General features: G+C 42.1%; 1 protein-coding gene across 3 annotated transcripts; it reads left to right on the forward strand.

The window, feature by feature from the left end:
- The first annotated feature begins 491 nt into the window (after positions 1-491).
- LOC139556249 (transmembrane protein 200A-like) lies at positions 492-17,388 on the forward strand. 3 transcript variants are annotated; one of them, XM_071369947.1, is made up of 5 exons: positions 492-1,111; positions 6,558-7,140; positions 7,238-7,553; positions 7,976-8,029; positions 10,311-17,388. In XM_071369947.1, exon 5 carries the CDS (start codon positions 10,331-10,333, stop codon positions 11,828-11,830), a length of 1,500 nt encoding a protein of 499 aa, XP_071226048.1. In that variant the 5' UTR covers positions 492-1,111; positions 6,558-7,140; positions 7,238-7,553; positions 7,976-8,029; positions 10,311-10,330; the 3' UTR covers positions 11,831-17,388. The 3 variants fall into 3 exon arrangements, with proteins under 3 accessions (XP_071226048.1, XP_071226047.1, XP_071226049.1); XM_071369946.1 differs by having other exon boundaries at positions 6,558-7,553; XM_071369948.1 differs by lacking the exons at positions 6,558-7,140; positions 7,238-7,553; positions 7,976-8,029.
- Positions 17,389-19,566: the final 2,178 nt, after the last annotated feature.

The raw sequence follows: 19,566 nt of genomic DNA on the forward strand, positions 1-19,566 counted from the left end.
TCTTTGGGTTTTTAACCCTATAATTGCTCCTGCTAAAATAAACTACAGTTGGTTGTTTACTCCAAGGGTGCTTACACATCACAGCATGTAGGCAGTATGAACAGGGATTGTGTTTCATCTTGATTCAGTGGGAGGTATATTATCATACAGTATCTCATTATATATATGCCTAGTGCTTGTGTTCATAAATGCCCATCCTCATAGGACTTGGTTTAACTCAACCATTTGCATCTCCAGACTGAAAGCAACATGCAGGGAACTTACTGTAAGTTACCACATGTTTTCAATATTTGCATCAATTACTGTCTTTGCATTGGAAGCATTGTACACTATTATGGTAATATTCTATTCAGATGATTGACTTCTCCAAGCATAAATTATTTAAATATGATTTCTCTTGTTTATTTTTTTGTCCTCTCACTGTGCGTCACTTATAGTGAAGCATCACGTGGGAGTACAAAGCTTTGCCTAGTCTACCATCCCCAGTAATGCCTTATTCCGAGTTGAAGGGACCGTCTCTGTCCTTGAAGATGCTGCAGAAGAGCTTTATCTACAAGCTACCATTCCATGGAGGAATAGAAAGTGGACATGATAATACATCTTGGTTCTACTCCAAAAGGATTATGAAGTGGACAGTGTTTTCCCCCCAGATGTGAACACTTTTGCTAGCATGTTCTTCATAAGAAATGTTCTGCCAAAGCCAACTCTAAAGTTAGTAGGCTAAACTGAAAACATATTTGATTATATTCTGGACATGAAACTGAAGTTTATGAGCCGACTGTATGTGAATCACCGGGCATCAGTGACAACAAGTTGAGACGGTTAAAAGAAAAACAATAGTCATTCTCCGCGCGTCAGGCAGCTTGGAGCAGTTTATACAGCCGTGTGGCCAACAGTCCGGGTGCGCGTTCAGGAAATGGAGCGAAATAATGAAAGCTTGTTTCTTTGGAAGTGTATTATTTTTCGTGTCGGCATCCGATTATAAATGTAATGGGAATACAAACAGACATAACAAGTCAAACATGAGTGTTGAGAAACATGGCTTATGTTATATTTTCCTATGCGTAATGGACAAATAACTTTAGCTATAGAGAAGCACCCTCGTTTACAGGTAAGTAACATTATTTTTTAGGAATAATGAATTGGTATAGATGGCCTCTTCTCCAATAAAGTAAAGATGATTTGCTTGGTTCTATTTCAACCTCCATTTAAACCAACAGATGCTTTTCTCAATCGAATCCATAGACTGGATAGTATCATGGAGCAATTGCGCTCGTATCAAAGATCATTTATATCTTCTCATCACTTTGACTTCTCAACTTTAATCTTCTATCATACAACTGGCGAATTCAAAATTCCTTGTCATCGTTTTACCACAGCCTATTATTCATAGCTGTTTTAAACCATTTACTATTTATGCCATATTCGAGCTATAGGCGTTTTTTTATGAACATGGGAAGATATCTGCAAATATTACATTGGTCTGGTGTTTTGAGATTTTACATATATCGCAGCATAGCCTGCACGCGCACATGTAGTTATGATTGATTATATTATAGTGTATTGAATTACTGTGCAAATTATTCCTTTTCCTGGAACCAGCGGTTCATCATCGTGGAGTTTTCTTGGCAACATACCTCTATACAACAGGATTTGTAATACATAACATGTTTCTTACAACAATAAGTGTAATGGTAGTTTACATAGGAAAGTAGGCTGCAGTGTAACGGTTGTTACATACTTAGGATATATCTGCTCTCTCTAACTCTCGCGCTCGCTCTCTCTCCTCACTCTTAGAACAACCAAGTGTCACAAAATTCCATGGTATCCACTATTCACACATTATGCACTGTGTCTGGAACAACCCCTCCCCCGACCACACCAATAATGCCCTGACCATGGTCCTCCTCCTTGTCTCATCTGCCATGGCTGCAGTCAAAAAATCCTTTGCCAAAATAGCAAGGGCATTTTTGATAATATGTTCATTTTTGTTATCTCAGGTTTGACACATTATTTCAATCTGGGAAGACAACATTTTGTTCTCAGCATTGAACATAAATGTATATTCACTGACAGCACCAGTCTGTTTTTCATCTATTCAGTCTTATCTTTCACTGGTCCCTATGTCTTTTCATGTCCACTGATGTTAATCATTATGATAGCCTCACAGGGCATCATATTCTTATTTCATTTCCTGTTTGTATTTAATAGAGAACTTTAGATAAGCCAACATCGAAAGGCTACACCGCCAACACCTGCTCACAGACCTAATGCTGGGGGTGGGTACTGGGTATGGGGCTGCAGTCAGAGAAGCAGGTCATACAACTGTCATGCATTCGCCCAGGAGTCTCCTCTCCATCTGCAAGGGAATAATACCTTTTTCTAGATCCGAATATTATGACATCTAGTATTTTCACCATGCAATCATGTGCCTTGACCTTAAGCTAATAAGGCAGTGCCTTGAGGTATGTACTTGGATATACAGTGCTGCTTGAAAGTATGTGAACCCTACAGGACTGGTCATTATTTTTGCTATAAAATATTAAAATAAACATAAAATAATTCCCAATTTGTAATAAAGACATTCCAAGTAAATGACAGAAACAAAAATATATATTTTCATTGTTTATGTCAAACGTTTTTTATAATCAATCCTCAGGTTGTTTTTAACATACATAATCGATAATATTTCAACCGGACGGTAAACTATTCAATACTACAGAGAAAGAAAATGTCGAGCTACATCTCTCGCGCGCAGGAACTAATCAAAGGACACCTGACGCGTTTTGATAAATCTCGCTCATTTTTCAAAATAAAAGCTTGAAACTATGTCTAAAGCCTGTTCACAACCTGTGGAAGCCATTGGAAAGGGAATCTGGTTGATACCCCTTTAAATGGAGGATAGGCAGGCAAAGGAACAGGGATTTTTCCAAATAAAAGGCACTTCCGGGTTGGATTTTCTCAGGTTTTAGCCTGCAAAATCAGTTCTGTTATACTCACAGACAATATATTGACAGTTTTGGAAACTTTAGAGTGTTTTCTATCCTACTCTGTCAATTATATGCATATTCTGGCATCCGGACCTGAGAAATAGGCAGCTTACAATGGGAACGTTATTTTTAAACCAAAAGTGGTTTATTTAACAGAAACTCAGATTTGATGTGTGCAAAAATGTGAACCACTTCAGTCAATAGCTTGTGGCACTTCCATTAGCAGCAATAACTTGGAGTAAACATCTCCTATAGCCATTAATCAGTCTCTGACATCTGTTTTGAGGGATTTTTGCCCACTCCTCCTTATAGAACTCAGCCAATTGAGTGAGGTTTGAGGGGTGTCTGGCATGAACTGCCTGCTTCAGGTCCTGCGACACCATATCAATATCATATCAATTGGATTTAGGTCAGGACTTTAACTTGGCCAACCCAAAACATAAATCTTCTTTCTCCTGAGTCATTCTTTGGTAGATTTGCTTGAATGCTTTGGATCGTTGTCTTGCTGGAAGACCCATTTCCGGCCCAGCTTTAGCTCCTTGACTGATGGCCTGACGTTCTGTTCAAGAATCTCCTGGTAAACCTCAGAATTCATGGTTCCCTTAATGATGTGGAGTCATCCAGGTCCAGAGGAGGAAAAGCAGCCCCAGATTTTGACATTCCCACCACCATGCTTGACTGTTGGGATAAGGTTATTTGTGGTAGGCAGTGTTGTGTTTTTGCCAAACATAGTGGTGTTGACTAAAAAGGTCAATTTTGGACTCATCGGTCCAGAGAATGGAATTCCAGAAACCTTCAAATTTGTCCAGGTGGTCTTTGGCAAAGTTAAGATGGGCAGTTTGGTTATTTTTGACAGCAGAGGCACCTCCCTAGCAAGCCTCGGATGAATGGCATTTCTATTCAGTGTTCTTATTGTTGTTGAAGCATGCACAGTTACCTGAAATGCAGCAAGAGAGGTCTGCAAATCTTATGTTTGGGTTGGCTTTTACGGGATTTATTATTGTTCTTGTGGCTCTTGGGGATATTTTGGAAGAGCGTCCACTTATAGGCCGAGTTGCTGTCATGTTAAATGCTCCCCATTTGTAAATTATTTGCCACACAGTGGACTGATGGAGCTCAATCTTTTTGAGATTATTTTATAGCCTTTCCCAGACTGATGTGTCCTCACTACCCTCATCCTGATATCTAATTTCCTCTCCGCATGGTGTGCTTTGCATTCACCTGGATGGTTAACACCAAACTGACCAGGTTTCTTATCTCCATTTATCAGAGTCCCGCCTAAACTCTTTCCTCATGATCTCTCCTTTGATTGGTTCATTTGGTACACAATTATTTACCCACCTGATTCCACTTACCTACTTGATTTAACCAATGCAATTTGGGGTCCACTTGTTTTTGCACCTGCACTAATACCTTTTTTTATTTTGTTTTTCTACTACACGCATGATTTTGTCTACACACCAACATATGGTATTGGTAAATATAAACCTGTTATGTCAGATCAAAAAGACTGGTTCTGAATAAATGAAGATTTCATGGTTAAAACAAAAAAATCTGTAATTGAACAAGGGGTTCACATACTTTCAAGCAGCACTATATCTACAATGCCTATAGAAAGGTGATAAACCTGAACCTGATAAATCTCCTTGAACTTTTTTTTCACATTTTGCTGCCTTAAAATTTAATCTAAAAAGGAATTGAACTCAATTTTTCCCCACTACAGATCTACACAACCTACTCCACATTTCAAAGTGAAAGAAAGTTATAGAACATTTTCCAAACACAAAATAACAGAAAGAACATCATAGATGGATAAGTCTCCACCCCCCTTAATTAACACTTGGTGGAAGCAAATTTGGCAGCCATTTAAGCTGTGAATCATTTTCATTAAGATACTTCCAACTTTGAACAACGCTTAGGCAATTTTATATCCATAGTTTTAGTCAAAATTGCTTAGGTTCAGTGAAAGTTGTTGGGGATCATTGATGGATAGCGATATTTCAACCTTGTCTCTTTTTTTTAAGCAGAATTTGTTTTTAAATCAGGACTGAGACTAGCCTTTCTGATGTGTCTAGATGGGTGTACCTAATAAACTGTCCGGTGAAGTATGTTGCCCTAAGAGTCGTGCAAAGTTAGTCGAGTTTTTATGAAAATGCTGTAATGGCTGCCAAAGGTACTTCAACCAAGTATTAACTCAGGCAGATGGAGACTTTGTGATTATGATATTTCATCAATTATGATATTTCAGTTATTTATTCACTTTGAAAATGTGTAGATCTGTAGGAAAAACATATAATTTAATTGCTTTTTAGATAAAAGATTTAAGGCAGCAAAATATATTTTTTAAATATTTTAGACTTTTTGTAGACTTTCTATAGGCACTGTAATGCTATCCCTTTAGAGGAGAGGTCGACCGATTATGATTTTTCAACGCCGATACCGATACCGATTATTGGAGGGCCAAAAAAGCCGATACCGATTAATCGGCCGATTTTTTAAATGTATTTGTAATAATGACAATTACAACAATACTGAATGAACACTTTGTTTTAACTTAATATAATACATCAATAAAATCAATTTAGCCTCAAATAAATTATGAAACATGTTCAATTTGGTTTAAATAATGCAAAAACAAAGTGTTGAAGAAAGTAAAAGTGCAATATGTGCCATGTAAAAAAGCTAACGTTTAAGTTCCTTGCTCAGAACATGAGAACATATGAAAGCTGGTGGTTCCTTTTAACATGAAGTTAAGAAGTTATAGGTTGTAGTTATTATAGGAATTATAGGACTATTTCTCTATACCATTTGTATTTCATATACCTTTGACTATTGGATGTTCTTATAGGCACTTTAGTATTGCCAGTGTAACAGTATAGCTTCCGTCCCTCTCCTCGCCCCTACCTGGGCTCGAACCAGGAACACATCGACAACAGCCACCCTCGAAGCAGCGTTACCCATGCAGAGCAAGGGGAACAACTACTCCAAGTCTCAGAGCGAGTGATGTTTGAAACGCTATTAGCGCGCTAGCCATTTCACATCGGTTACACCAACCTAATCTCGAGAGTTGATAGACTTGAAGTCATAAACAGCTCAATGCTTGAAGCATTGCAAAGAGCTGCTGGCAAAATGCACGAAAGTGCTGTTTGAATGAATGCTTACGAGCCTGCTGGTGCCTACCATCGCTCAATCAGACTGCTCTATCAAATCATAGACTTAATTATAACATAATAACACACAAAATACCAGCATTTGGTCATTAAAATGGTAGAATCTGGAAACTATCATTTCGAAAACAAGATGTTTATTCTTTCAGTGAAATACGGAACCGTTCCGCAAATGCGCTTGTTAAATCATCACCCGTTTGTCGAAGTAGGCTGTGATTCAATGAGAAATTAACAGGCACCGCATCGATTATATGCAACGCAGGACACGCTAGATAAACTAGTAATATCATCAACCATGTGTAGTTAACTAGTGATTATGTTAAGATTGATTGTTTTTTATAAGATAAGTTTAATGCTAGCTAGCAACTTACCTTGGCTTCTTGCTTCCCTCGTGTAACAGGTATTCAGCCTGCCACGTAGGATCCTCATGGAGTGCAATGTAAGGCAGGTGGTTAGAGCGTTGGACTAGTAACCGGAAGGTTGCAAAAACGAATCCCCGAGCTGACAAGGTAAAAATCTGTCGTTCTGCCCTTGAACAAGGCAGTTAACCCACCGTTCCTAGGCCATCATTGAAAATAAGAATGTGTTCTTAACTGACTTGCCTAGTTAAATAAAGGTGTAAAAAATATATTTTAAATCAGCAAATAGGTGTCCAAAAATACAGATTACCGATTGTTATGAGAACTTGAAATCGGCCCTAATTAATCGGCCATTCCGATTAATCGGTTGACCTCTACTTTAGAGTGTTACATCTGCCCCTGCCACACCCTCTACTTCTCATCCTGTGTCTCCCTAACCTGCCGCCACTCCCCCAGTGCTCTCTCCCTCTCTCTCTGTGTGTGGGTGTACCTGATTGTGTGAGTGGAGACAGGTGTGCTGGAGTCAGAGCAGATCCCCACCAGCTGCAACCTGTTCCACAATCAAGACCTCTACAAATACTCAGCCCTGCCACTTCCACACTTCCAGATTGTAGCCTCTGCTCAGTCAGTCTGCAATTCAAGCCATTTGTTCCTGCATAGACCTTGTTACCCTCTGGTGCCTTTTTTCCCTAGCCTGATGCTGCTTTTCTCTCCGCTCTAGTTCTGTCCGCTCTGACTATGGTCGCCAGTCCCTTGTCTCATCAGTCTTGCTTCCCTGCCCTGGACCCCCGCTCTACTGCTTCCTTGGATTCCGCTCTGGACCTGCTTACCCTGCCCCTACTCCCCTCAGTTCCTGGTTCCCTGCGACCTGCCCGAGCTCCCCCTGGCCTGCACCCCATCTCACCCCTGCTTTTCATGAAATACCTTGGTTACCTTATCCCTGTCTCCTCGTCTGAGTCTGCACTTGGGTTTACCTGCTCCACCCTGCGTAACATAGAGCTATAGTTTGCTTCTGAGACATACTCTCTCTGTGTTGTGTGAGTATGGTGTGTAAACATGACAACTTGTCCACACTGCAGTACATTCTGTTAGTGCTGACAGAGATTATGTTAATGATTCACTCAACACACCTGTTGTTAAAGCACCATGTTACTACACCTCTCCTGCCTTCAGCCTGATTGTTGGAACTTTTAAGGTGATTTATTGGATATTGAATGATATTGGATACCATATTGTTATTTTTGCTCTTTTGCACCCCATTATCTCTACTTGCACATCTATCACTCCAGTGTTAATGCAAAAATAATTATTTTGCCACTATGGCCTATTTATTGCCTTACCTACCTAATCTTACTACATTTGCACACACTGTATATAGATTTTTCTATTGTGTTATTGACTGTACGTTTGCTTATCCCATGTGTAACTCTGTCGCACTGCTTTGCTTTGTCTTGGCCAGGTTGCAGTTGAGAACAAGTTCTTATTTACAACTGGCCTACCTGGTTAACTAAAGGTGAAATAATTTTTTTTTTAAATGAGACTACCCTTCTGAAAAATAACATATTTCTCTTAAGGTATGGTGCTCCATTGGCAAATGTTGAAATATAAAAGTGTATGGCAGTCAGACCACCCATGAATGTACTGTTGATTACTGACCAGTGCTGCTTGTGCGTGCTGAGGATGGATTTTACTGTAATAGTTAAAGACCACTTCTGAGTCATCTCCATTAAGACTGTCATTATCAATTCTACAGTCTTAAATTGAACATCTCTGCATAAGGACTGAGTAACAGCATCTTAGTTTTAAAACCCCTTTTATTATGAAATTAGATCCTCCTGAGAACAAATAAATGTCTTCTCACTCAACTGCGTTTATTTTCAGCAAACTTAACATTTGTAAATATTTGGATGAACATAAGATTCAACTGAGACATAATCTGAACAAGTTCCACAGACATGTGACTAACATAAATGGAATAATGTGTCCCTGAACAAAGGGGGGGGTCTAAATCAAAAGTAACAGTCAGTATCTGGTGTGGCCACTAGCTGCATTAGGTACTGCAGTGCATCGCCTCCTCATGGACTGCACCAGATTTGCCAGTTCTTGCTCTGAGATGTTACCCCACTCTTCCACCAAGGCACCTGCAAGTCCTTGGACGTTTCTGGGGGGAATGGCCCTAGCCCTCAACCTCCAATCCAACAGGTCCCAGACGTGCTCAATGGGATTGAGATCTGGGCTATTCGCTGGCCATGGCAGAACACTGACATTCCTGTCTTGCAGGAAATCATGCACAGAACAAGCAGTATGGCTGGTGGCATTGTCATGCTGGAGGGTCATGTAAGGATGAGCCTGCAGGAAGGGTACCACATGAGGGAGGAGGATGTCTTCCCTGTAACGCACAGCGTTGAGATTGCCTGCAATGACAACAAGCTCAGTCCGATGATGCTGTGATACACGGCCCCAGATCATGAAGGACCCTCCACCTCCAAATAGATCCCGCTCCAGAGTACAGGCCTCGTAACGCTCATTCCTTCGATAAATGCGAATCCGACCATCACCCCTGGTGAGACAAAACCACAACACGGCAGTGAAGAGGACTTTTTGCCAATCCTGTCTGGTCCAGCGACGGTGGGTTTGTGCCCATAGGTAACGTTGTTGCCGGTGATGTCTGGTGAGAACCTGCCTTACAACAGGCCTACAAGCCCTCAGTCCAGCCTCTCTTAGCCTAGTGCGGACAGTCAGAGCACTGATGGAGGGATTGTGCGTTCCTGGTGTAACTCGGGTAGTTGTTGTTGCCATCCTGTACCTGTCCTGCAGGTGTGATGTTCGGATGTACCGATCCTGTGCAGGTGTTACACATTGTCTGCAACTGAGAGGATGATCAGCTGTCCGTCCTGTCTCCCTGTAGCGCTGTCTTAGGTGTCTCACAGTACGGACATTGCAATTTATTGCCCTGGCCACATCTGTAATACTCATGCCTCCTTGCAGCATGCCTAAGGCATATTCACGCAGATGAGCAGGGACCCTGGTCATCTTTCTTTTGATGTTTTTCAGAGTCAGTAGAACGGCCTCTTTAGTGTCCTAAGTTTTCATAATTGTGACCTTAATTGCCTACCGTCTGTAAGCTGTTAGTGTCTTAATGACCGTTCCACAGGTGCATGTTCATTAATTGTTTATGGTTTATTGAACAAGCATTGTAAATGGTGTTTAAACCCTTTACAATGAAGATCTGTGAAGTTATTTGGATTTTTACAAATTATCTTTGAAAGACCGGGTCCTGAAAAAGGGACGGTTCTTTTTTTGCTGAGTTTAGATGGCGTAAATGTTTGTGTGAGGGAGTGAGTGAGAGCAGTGTGACAGAGACCCACACAGCTGGAACAGAAAAGGCAGTGCTGTATTACAGTTAACTCTGGAGTCTTCTGCTCACAAACATAATGCATTTAGCCATTTCTATCATCATTTGGCTTCCAAAAATATCCACCTTAGTTTTTAGAGAGGAAAAAACTAAGAGGAGAAACACCAGATTGCCAAATGAATTGTTTCCTATGAGCTGTGACTAGAACAAATATTAGAACATAATTGTCATCAGTCGTAATTACCAAAGCAAGCATGAGAGCAGTTAACTGCAGATGCTGTTCCCAGCTTGATGGAGCCACCCCAAGGTCAATGGTGCTCTGCTTCCCACTGTGGGATTACCAGGAAGACAGTGCCAGCAACCCAGCAATCAGAGAACAGACATCCGTAAACATACCAGATACCTCTCACTCCCCCTCTCTGTTTGTTTGTCTTTACAGGGCCATAGACAGCTGTAGTGATGATTTCAGCTGGGGGAGTGATCACAGGCCATCTTGCTGCGCTGAAGAGGCAGGACTCTGCCCGCTCCCAGCACCACCTGCCCATCCAGTCCCCAGCCCCAGGAGAGATCCAGGAGAAGAGGAAGGCCAAGCGTAAAACCCGGGCCGATGTGGTGGTGGTCAGGGGGAAAATCCGCCTCTACTCTGCCTCTGGGTTCTTCCTCATCCTGGGTGTGTTGATCCTGATGGTGGGCGTTGCTATGGCCGTGCTGGGCTACTGGCCACACACAGAGCCCCTTGTAGCGGCCAACACCAAGCTATCCACCAACGACACCAGGGTGACCCGAGAGCAGGGCGGTAAGCTGATCCAGTTTTTTGAGCAGCACCTGCACTCTGAGAAGATGAAGATGCTGGGGCCGTTCACCATGGGTATTGGTATCTTCATCTTCATCTGTGCCAACGCAATCCTGCACGAAAACAGGGACCGGGAGACCAAGGTGATCCACATGAGAGACATGTACTCCACCGTCATCGACATCCACAGCCTGCGGATCAAAGAGCACAAGTACGTGAATGGGGCCTACTCAGGCCCCTATGGGGAGCATGAGGTCAGAACCTATGAGAACCAGTGTGCCTCCAAGCTAGCTGCTAACACCCTGCTAGGGTTTCCCGGTGTGGGGAACGACGTGAAGGTGTCACGCAGGACCGGCTCTATGGAGGACGAGGAGGGTCTTCTCAACGAGGCCAAGGGGGGGCATGGCCTTGTGCCTTCATTCTGCAGAGAGCGCTCTGGCTCCATCTTTGGCTTGCAGCATGAAGGCAGTCGCCATGAGAAGAGCAACTTCCCCAAGAGATGCCAGACCAGGTCCATCGTCTCATCCTCCATCAGCGCTTTTACCCTGCCTGTCATTAAGCTCAACAACTGTGTGATCGACGAGCCTGACATGGACAACATTACAGAGGACCTGGAGCACATGAGGGTTAGGTCCAGACCCCCCTCTATGCAGTCCCTTTCCCTGGCTGTGCCTGTCCCGGCAGACATCGCCCAAGCCTACAAACCTCCTGGTGTCATGCTCCTCAGGAGCAATTCGGCCACAGAGTCCCACACCGTGTCCTCTCGTAGCTCTCTGTCCCCAGGTTCTGCCAGTGGGAGCTACCTGTCCCCCAGGGCGGCCCGGAAGGACTTTGGCTCCAACAACTCCCTCCACATGCTGTCTTCTCACTCCAAGTCTCTGGACCTGGATCGAAGGCCCACCACCCTGACAGTGAAGCCAGAGCAGAGGAAACATCCCAGCTGGCCCCGGCTGGACCGCAGCAACAGTAAAGGCTACATGAAGCTGGAGAACAAGGAGGATCCTATGGACAGACTGCAGCTGCCCCAGGTAGCAGTCAAAAGGGATTACACCAAGAAAGAGAAACTGCTCATGATCTCCAGGTCTCACAATAACCTCAGCTTTGAACATGATGAGCAGTTCATGAGCAACACTATGAAACGAGGGAGCTCGGAGACCAGGTTTTAAACTCTTACAAAGCCTGGTCCCAGATGTTTGTACTGTCTTGCAAAAATGACCATAAATATGTAGGATCTTAATTTGAGCCAGTTAGCTACGGCAGGAAATATTCTTGGAGTACCAGGAAATGTGCATTATAATTAATGGACATTTTTTGTAGGGGTTGATACATTTTTCAGTAGGGCAAATCAAGTCTGACATTTTAAAGTGGACATTGCTAACTTTAGAAGCCTTTTTAAACATTGAATATACTACAGGTTTGCATTTCCTGCTAGGCAGAAAAAGTCTCAGCAACAGAGTGATCAAATTAAGATTCGACATCTGTAGGAGTTGGCAAGACAGCACAAAACGATCTGAGACCAGACTATAAACCGCTACTTGGACCTAATTCTAACAATGGTGTTTCTCTGTGTGACACGATCATTCTGCAATACGAATCACAATTCAAACTGTCAGTGTTGAATAGTTCATTGTAAGTGTGATTACATGTTTTGGGATGACGCGCTCAGGTAGTCCGTCTGTTTGCAATGAGTCTAAAGAAAGAGGGGCTGTGTCACACACGGTGAGATTATTGCAGCACAAATCAATTTGTACAAAATGTTGAAATTAGGTTCAAGGTGAACTTGAAAATACAGAAATCAATACGACTAAAATGTGGTTTGTTTTTCTCGTCTTTGCATTGTTGCAACAGGCAGTTTTGTTTGTTTAAACTGGTCAGTGTATGTACCAGAGTTGGCTAGATATTTTGCTATGGAGCTTTTAATAATGTAATGTTCTCTACAAACACTGCTATTTTTTTTAAAGAAAATAGTTAACCTGTAAATGTACAGCCGACCCATTTCTCAGAATAAAATGAAGCTTTTCAGGGAGTAACATTTGTCTTTTATGATAGCCTATACTTTTTCTCGCCAGCCTTATGAAAATCCGCTATGTATTCACAGAAAGGTATGTCACCTGGCCTTAGAACATGCATTTTAAACACAAACATAATTGCACAAAGTCTGTGTCGAACAGTACAGAGTATCTCAGTTCCCGTCTGTAATTCTGATGTTCATTTCATCCATTGAATTCTCAAGGTGAATGAACTGAGAAATTCTTCAAAAATGTTCCTTCTCAACCCACAAACTTTGAGTCTGTTGAGAAGGTAAACCATCCTGTCTTTATCAAGGAAGTGAATAGCATTCCCATATTGAACAAGAGGTGCTCTGGGAGTACCAAGTTGGGAGCTGCCAGAAGAGAGAGGAGACTCATAAGAGGGTTCCATCTGGAGGGGAAGTCAACCAAGACATATGTGACTTCCAGGAAGCATGATATTTAAACAAGGATTGCATATTGTCAACATGAACAGCAGAAACTGTGCTATATGAATGGTCAGGATCTGATAAATATTTTTTATGTTCTCTATTCTCTGAAATGAATTAAGACTAGCTGTCGCCATTGGCGTCAGATACTAGAGATCCTAATCAAATAAATATATTATTTATCTCAGTGCATTTGGAAAGACATTGGATACCATTTGATCATGTTCTTTCTTTTATGAGAATTTATTTTGTTCAGCTTACTGCCCTTTTCGTGTAGCTATAAAAAGTAGTCCTGTTTTTTTTTTAAACAAGTCCAATTAGTCTCTCATAGTCTTCAACAATACAGCCTCTGCCTTGTCGATTTGGTCCGTTATTGTTATGCTCTCTGAGCCTGGGTAGGTTATTCATAAAGTTTCATCTTCCCACAAACCACGTGCAAACAATAAGGTAGTATCATATGGATGAAGCACTGACTAATCAATCCTCTGATATTCTTAAGTAGTAAATATTCATACTTGCAAAGTAATAAAGAGTAGCTTTTGTTTTGATTTAGTCTACTTTTATAGAAGTTCCTTGCCTACAGTATATAGGCTACAGTCCACACAGCTCCGGCTCGGATCCTCATCCTAAACAGAAAAAAATTACAGATAAAGTTGGAGATAGTTTTGTATTTGACAAGGAAGATAAAGTTTGACTGAGGCCATCTTTGGAGTTAGTATAAAAGCAAAACAATTAAAAATGTATTTGTCACACTCATCGTAAACAACAGCTTACTTATGGGCCCTTCCCAACAATGCAGACATTTTTTTTTATTGTAGTAAAAATGTAAAAATAATAACGAATAAATAGAAAAATAATAACACAAGGAACAAATCAAATCACATTTTATTTGTCACATGCGCCGAATACAATAGGTGTAGACCTTACAGTGAAATGCTTACTTACAAGCCGTTAACCAACAATGCAGTTTTAATTTAAAAAAAATAAAAGTAACAAATAATTACAGAGCAGCAGTAAAATAACAATAGCGAGGCTATATACAGGGGGTACCGGTACAGAGTCAATGTGCGTGGGCACTGGTTAGCCAAGGTAATTGAGGTACATGTAGGTAGAGTTATTAAAGTGACTTATGCATATAGATAATAAGAGTTGCAGCAGTGAAAGGGGGGGGGGGGCAATGCAAATAGTCTTAAGAGCCATTTGATTAGATATTCAGTAGTCTTATGGCTTGGGGGTAGAAGCTGTTTAGAAGCCTCTTGGACCTAGACCTGGTGCTCCGGTTTCGCTTGCCGTGCGATAGCAGAGAGAACAGTCTATGAATAGGGTGGCTGGAGTCTTTGACAATTTTTAGGGCCTTCCTCTGACACCGCCTGGTATAGAGCTCCTGGATGGCAGGAAGCTTGGCCCCGGTGATGTACTGGGCCGTGCGCACAACCCTCTGTAGTGCCTTGCGGTTGGAGGCCGAGCAGTTACCATACCAGGCGGTGATGCTACCTGTCAGGATGCTCCCGAGTAATGATAACTGTGCTATATAAAACTGAAATATCACATTTACATAAGTATTCAGACCCTTTATTCAGTACTTTGTTGATTCACCGTTGTCAGCGAATACAGCCTCGAGTCTTCTTGGGTATGAATCTACAAGCTTGGCAAACCTGTATTTGGGGAGTTTCTCCCATTCTTCTCTGCAGAATCTTTGTCAGGTTGGATGGGGAGCGTCGCTGCACAGCTATTTTCAGGTCTCTACAGAGATGTTCGATTGGGTTCAAGTCTGGCCTCCGGCTGGGCCACTCAAGGACATTCAGAGACTTGCCCCAAAGCCACTCCTGTGTTGTCTTGGCTGTGTGGTTAGGGTCGTTGTCCTGTTGGAAGGTCCTGAGCACTCTGGAATAGATTTTCCTCAAGGATCTCTCTGTACTTTGCTCCGTTCATCTTTCCCTTGATCCTGACTAGTCTCCCAGACCCTGCCGCTGAAAAACATCCCCACAGCATGATGCTGCCACCACCATGATTCACCGTAGGGATGGTATTGGCCAGGTGATGAGCGGTGCCTGGTTTCCCCAAGACGTGACACTTGGCATTCAGGCCATAGAGTTCAATCTTGGTTTCATCAGACCAGAGAATCTTGTTTCTCATGGTCTGAGAGTCCTTTAGGTGCCTTTTGGCAAACTCCAAGCGGGCTGTCGTGCCATTAACTGAAGAGTGGCTTCCGTCTGGCCACTCTACCACAAAGGCCTGATTGGTGGAGTGCTGCAGAGATGGTTGTTCATCTGGAAGGTTCTCCCATCTCCACAGAGGAACTCTGGAGCTCTGTCAGAGTGATCATTGGGTTCTTGGTCACCTCCCTGACCAAGGCCCTTCTCCCCCGATTGCTTAGTTTAGCCGGGTGGCCAGCTCTAGAACAGTCTAGGTGGTTCTAAACTTCTTCCATTTAAGAATGATGGAGGCCACTGTGTTCAATTTTAGGAAAAAGCTGTAACGTAACAAAATGTGGAAAAGTCAAATACTGAATCCTTTCTGAATGCACTGTAGGTAGGGATAAAGTGACTAGGCAACAGGATATACAGTAAATAGTAAGAGCAGAGTATGTGATGAGTCAAAACAAATTAGTGCAAGAAGGGTCAATGCAGATATTCCATGTACAGTTGAAGTCGGAAGTTTACATACACCTTAGCCAAATACAGTGAGGGAAAAAAGTATTTGATCCCCTGCTGATTTTGTACGTTTGCCCACTGACAAAGAAATGATCAGTCTATAATTTTAATGGTAGGTTTATTTGAACAGTGAGAGACAGAATATCAACAAAAAAATCCAGAAAAACGCATGTCAAAAATGTTATGAATTGATTTGCATTTAGTAGAGAGAATGATTTATTTCAGCTTTTATTTCTTTCATCACATTCCCAGTGTGTCAGAAGTTTACATACATTCAATTAGTATTTGGTAGCATTGCCTTTAAATTGTTTAACTTGGATCAAACGTTTCAGGTAGCCTTCCACAAGCTTCGCACAATAAGTTGGGGGAATTTTGGCCCATTCCTCCTGAGCTGGTGTAACTGAGTCAGGTTTGTAGGCCTCCTTGCTCGCACATGCTTTTTCAGTTCTGCACACATTTTCTATGGGATTGAGGTCAGGGCTTTGTGATGGCCACTTCAATACATTGACTTTGTTGTCCTTAAGCCATTTTGCCACAACTTTGGAAGTATGCTTGGGGTCATTGTCCATTTGGAAGAACCATTTGCGACCAAGCTTTAACTTCCTGACTGATGTCTTGAGATGTTGCTTCAATATATCAAAATTATTTTCCGACCCCATGATGCCATCTATTTTGTGAAGTGCACCAGTCCCTCCTGCAGCAAAGCACCCCCACAATATGATGCTGCCACCCCTGTGCTTCACGGTTGGGATGGTGTTCTTCGGCTTGCAAGCGTCCCCCTTTTTCCTCCAAACATAACGATGGTCATTATGGCCAAACAGTTCTATTTTTGTTTCATCAGACCAGAGGACATTTCTCCAAAAAGTACGATCTTCGTCCCCATGTGCACTTGCAAACCGTAGTCTGGCTTTTTTATGGCGATTTTGGTACAGTGGCTTCTTCCATGTTGAGCGGCCTTTCAGGTTGTCGATATAGGACTCTTTTACTGTGGATATAGATACTTTTGTACCTGTTTCCTCCAGCGTCTTCACAAGGTCCTTTTCTGTTGTTCTGGGATTGATTAGCACTTTTCGCACCAAAGTACGTTTATCTCTAGGAGACAGAACACCGTTCCTTCCTGAGCGGTATGACAGCTGCGCGGTCCCATGGTGTTTATAGTTGCGTACAGATGAACATGGTACCTTCAGGCATTTGGAAATTGCTCCCAAGGATGAACCAGACTTGTGGAGGTTTACAAGTTTTTTTCTGAGGTCTTGGCTGATTTCTTTTGATTTTCCCATGATGTCAAGCAAAGAGGCACTGAGTTTGAAGGTAGGCCTTGAAATACATCCACAAGTACACCTCCAATTGACTCAAATGATGTCAATTAGCCTATCAGAAGCTTCTAAAGTCATGACATCATTTTCTGGAATTTTCCAAGCTGTTTAAAGGCACAGTCAACTTAGACTTCTGACCCACTGGAATTGTGATACAGTGAATTGTAAGTGAAATAATCTGTCTGTAAACAATTGTTGGAAAAATTACTTGTTTCATGCACAAAGAAGATGTCCTAACCGACTTGCCAAAACTATAGTGTGTTAACAAGAAATTTATGGAGTGTTTGAAAAACAAGTTTTAATGACTCCAACCTAAGTGTATGTAAACTTCCGACTTCAACTGTATGTACAGTCAGTGTGGGGACAACATTGTTGATGCACTTATTAATAAAGCCGGTGATTGATGTGGTGAACTCCTCAATGTCATTGGATGAATCCCGAAACATATTCCAGTCTGTGCTAGTGAAACAGTCTTGTAGCTTAGCATCCATTTCATCGGACCACTTCCATATTGAGATTATCACTGTTACTTTCTGTTTGAGTTTTGGCTGGTAAGCAGGAATCAGGAGGATAGAGTTGTGGTCAGATTTGCCAAATGGAGGGCGAGGGAGAGCTTTGTATGCGTCTCTGTGTGTGGAGTACAGGTGATCCAGAGTTTTTTTCACCTCTAGTTACACAGGTGACATGCTGGTAGAAATTAGGTTAAACTGATTTCAGTTTTCCTGCATTAAAGTCACCGGCCACTAGGAGCACCACCTCTGGGTGAGCATTTCTTGTTGCTTATAGCCCTTACAGCTCGTTGAGTGCGGTCATAGTGCCAGCATCGGTTTGTGGTGCTAAATAGACCGCTATGAAAAATATAGATAAACTCTCTTAGCAAATAGTGTGGTCTACAGCTTATCATGAGGTATTCTAACTCAAGCAATCAGAACCTTGAGACTTCCTCAATATTAGACATCACTCACCAGCTGTTGCTAACAAAGAAACACACACACCCTCTGAGCTTCCCGACGCAGCTGTTCTGTCCTGTCGATGTCTAGAAAAACCAGCTAGATTTATATTTACCATGTCTTTGTTCAGCCAAGACTTGGAAAAACATAGGATATTACAGTCCATTCAGATTACGTTGTTACGATAGTCTCGAATGGAGCTCATCCATTTTTTTCTCCAGTGATTGCACGTTCGCCAATAGAATGGAGGGTAAAAGTGATTTATCCACTCTCCGACATAGTCTCCACTATATAGCGCTGTCTCCTCCTTCTTCGAGTGTCGGGGACTTGTGCCTGGTCCAGGATAATCAATATGTCTTTCGCCTCCGACTCATTGAAGTAGAAGTCCTCATCCAAATGGAGGTTAGTGATAGCTGTTCTGATGTCCAAAAGCTTTTTTACTCATAGGAAACGATGGTGGAAACATTATGTTAAGATCATCGCCCAAAAATACACAAAATAGCCCAATTGGTCAGGAGCCCATAAAACAGCCGTCATTTCAATCAACAAACCCCAAAATTTATTTTTATCATACATTTTACATCAATAGACAAAAACTACTTTAAATTCTAATTGAATAAGTCTCTGTGTTTCTTCTGCCTCATTGCTAGATCATCCCACTGGTGCTCCTTGGGTACCGATGGATAATTTCCTTGGTGGAGCAGGGCTGGGTTAATTGTTAAGAGCCTTGGGGTTTAGACCTCACTCACCAGGGGAATGGGAGGTTTGGGTTAGACCTGGGCCTTCCGGATGCTATTCTAGCTCATTAGGGGCATCAATCTCCATCATAGATTAGGGAGGGGTCCAGAACCCCCTCTTACTGCCATGGCAACAAAGGTACCCTCAGTATTTGACACCGACTGCAGCTAGGCAGATGCTACATTGTACAAATGAGAGCTGCAAAGACTCATGGGTCAAAACATGAAACATGATGAGATTTCTTAAAATAACATATTTGTTGTACTTTCATTTATACAGTAAGACACTGACTTGCAATGAGGATGTCACCTCTGTTCAGTTATACATTAAATGTCAAATTTCGATATAAACCGTTACTTACCCAAACTATTGAGAAGCTAAGGCTGTACTTACTAATTGGCTGACCTTCCGGGACCTTCAGCACCTTGTTATTGTCTTTCATGAACTGCTATTGGAAACTTCACCATTATGCTGCATCCAAAGTCACAGAGGCATCCCGCTCTTATTAGTGATGTCTCTACTTAGTCACATGGCCTATTATTCCCCATCCTCATTATCCAGGAGGCATGTTGGTAAATCAGTGTGACCAGAGTGGTGTACTACGAATCTAGATAGAGGTGTTTTTGGTCAACTTGTTGTTCAATTTGGGATAACTGGTGACATGAAATGGCTCACCTTTTAGCCAGGTACATTTCTATGGCAACAAATTCTTCAGAACTAACCTGCTCTGGGCTAACTTCACTTATCTTGAATGAAGTGTTCGAGTAATGAGTTCAGGTTAAGGAC

This window comes from Salvelinus alpinus, chromosome 27 (genome assembly GCF_045679555.1).
Source record: "Salvelinus alpinus chromosome 27, SLU_Salpinus.1, whole genome shotgun sequence".
Lineage (NCBI taxonomy): Eukaryota > Metazoa > Chordata > Actinopteri > Salmoniformes > Salmonidae > Salvelinus > Salvelinus alpinus.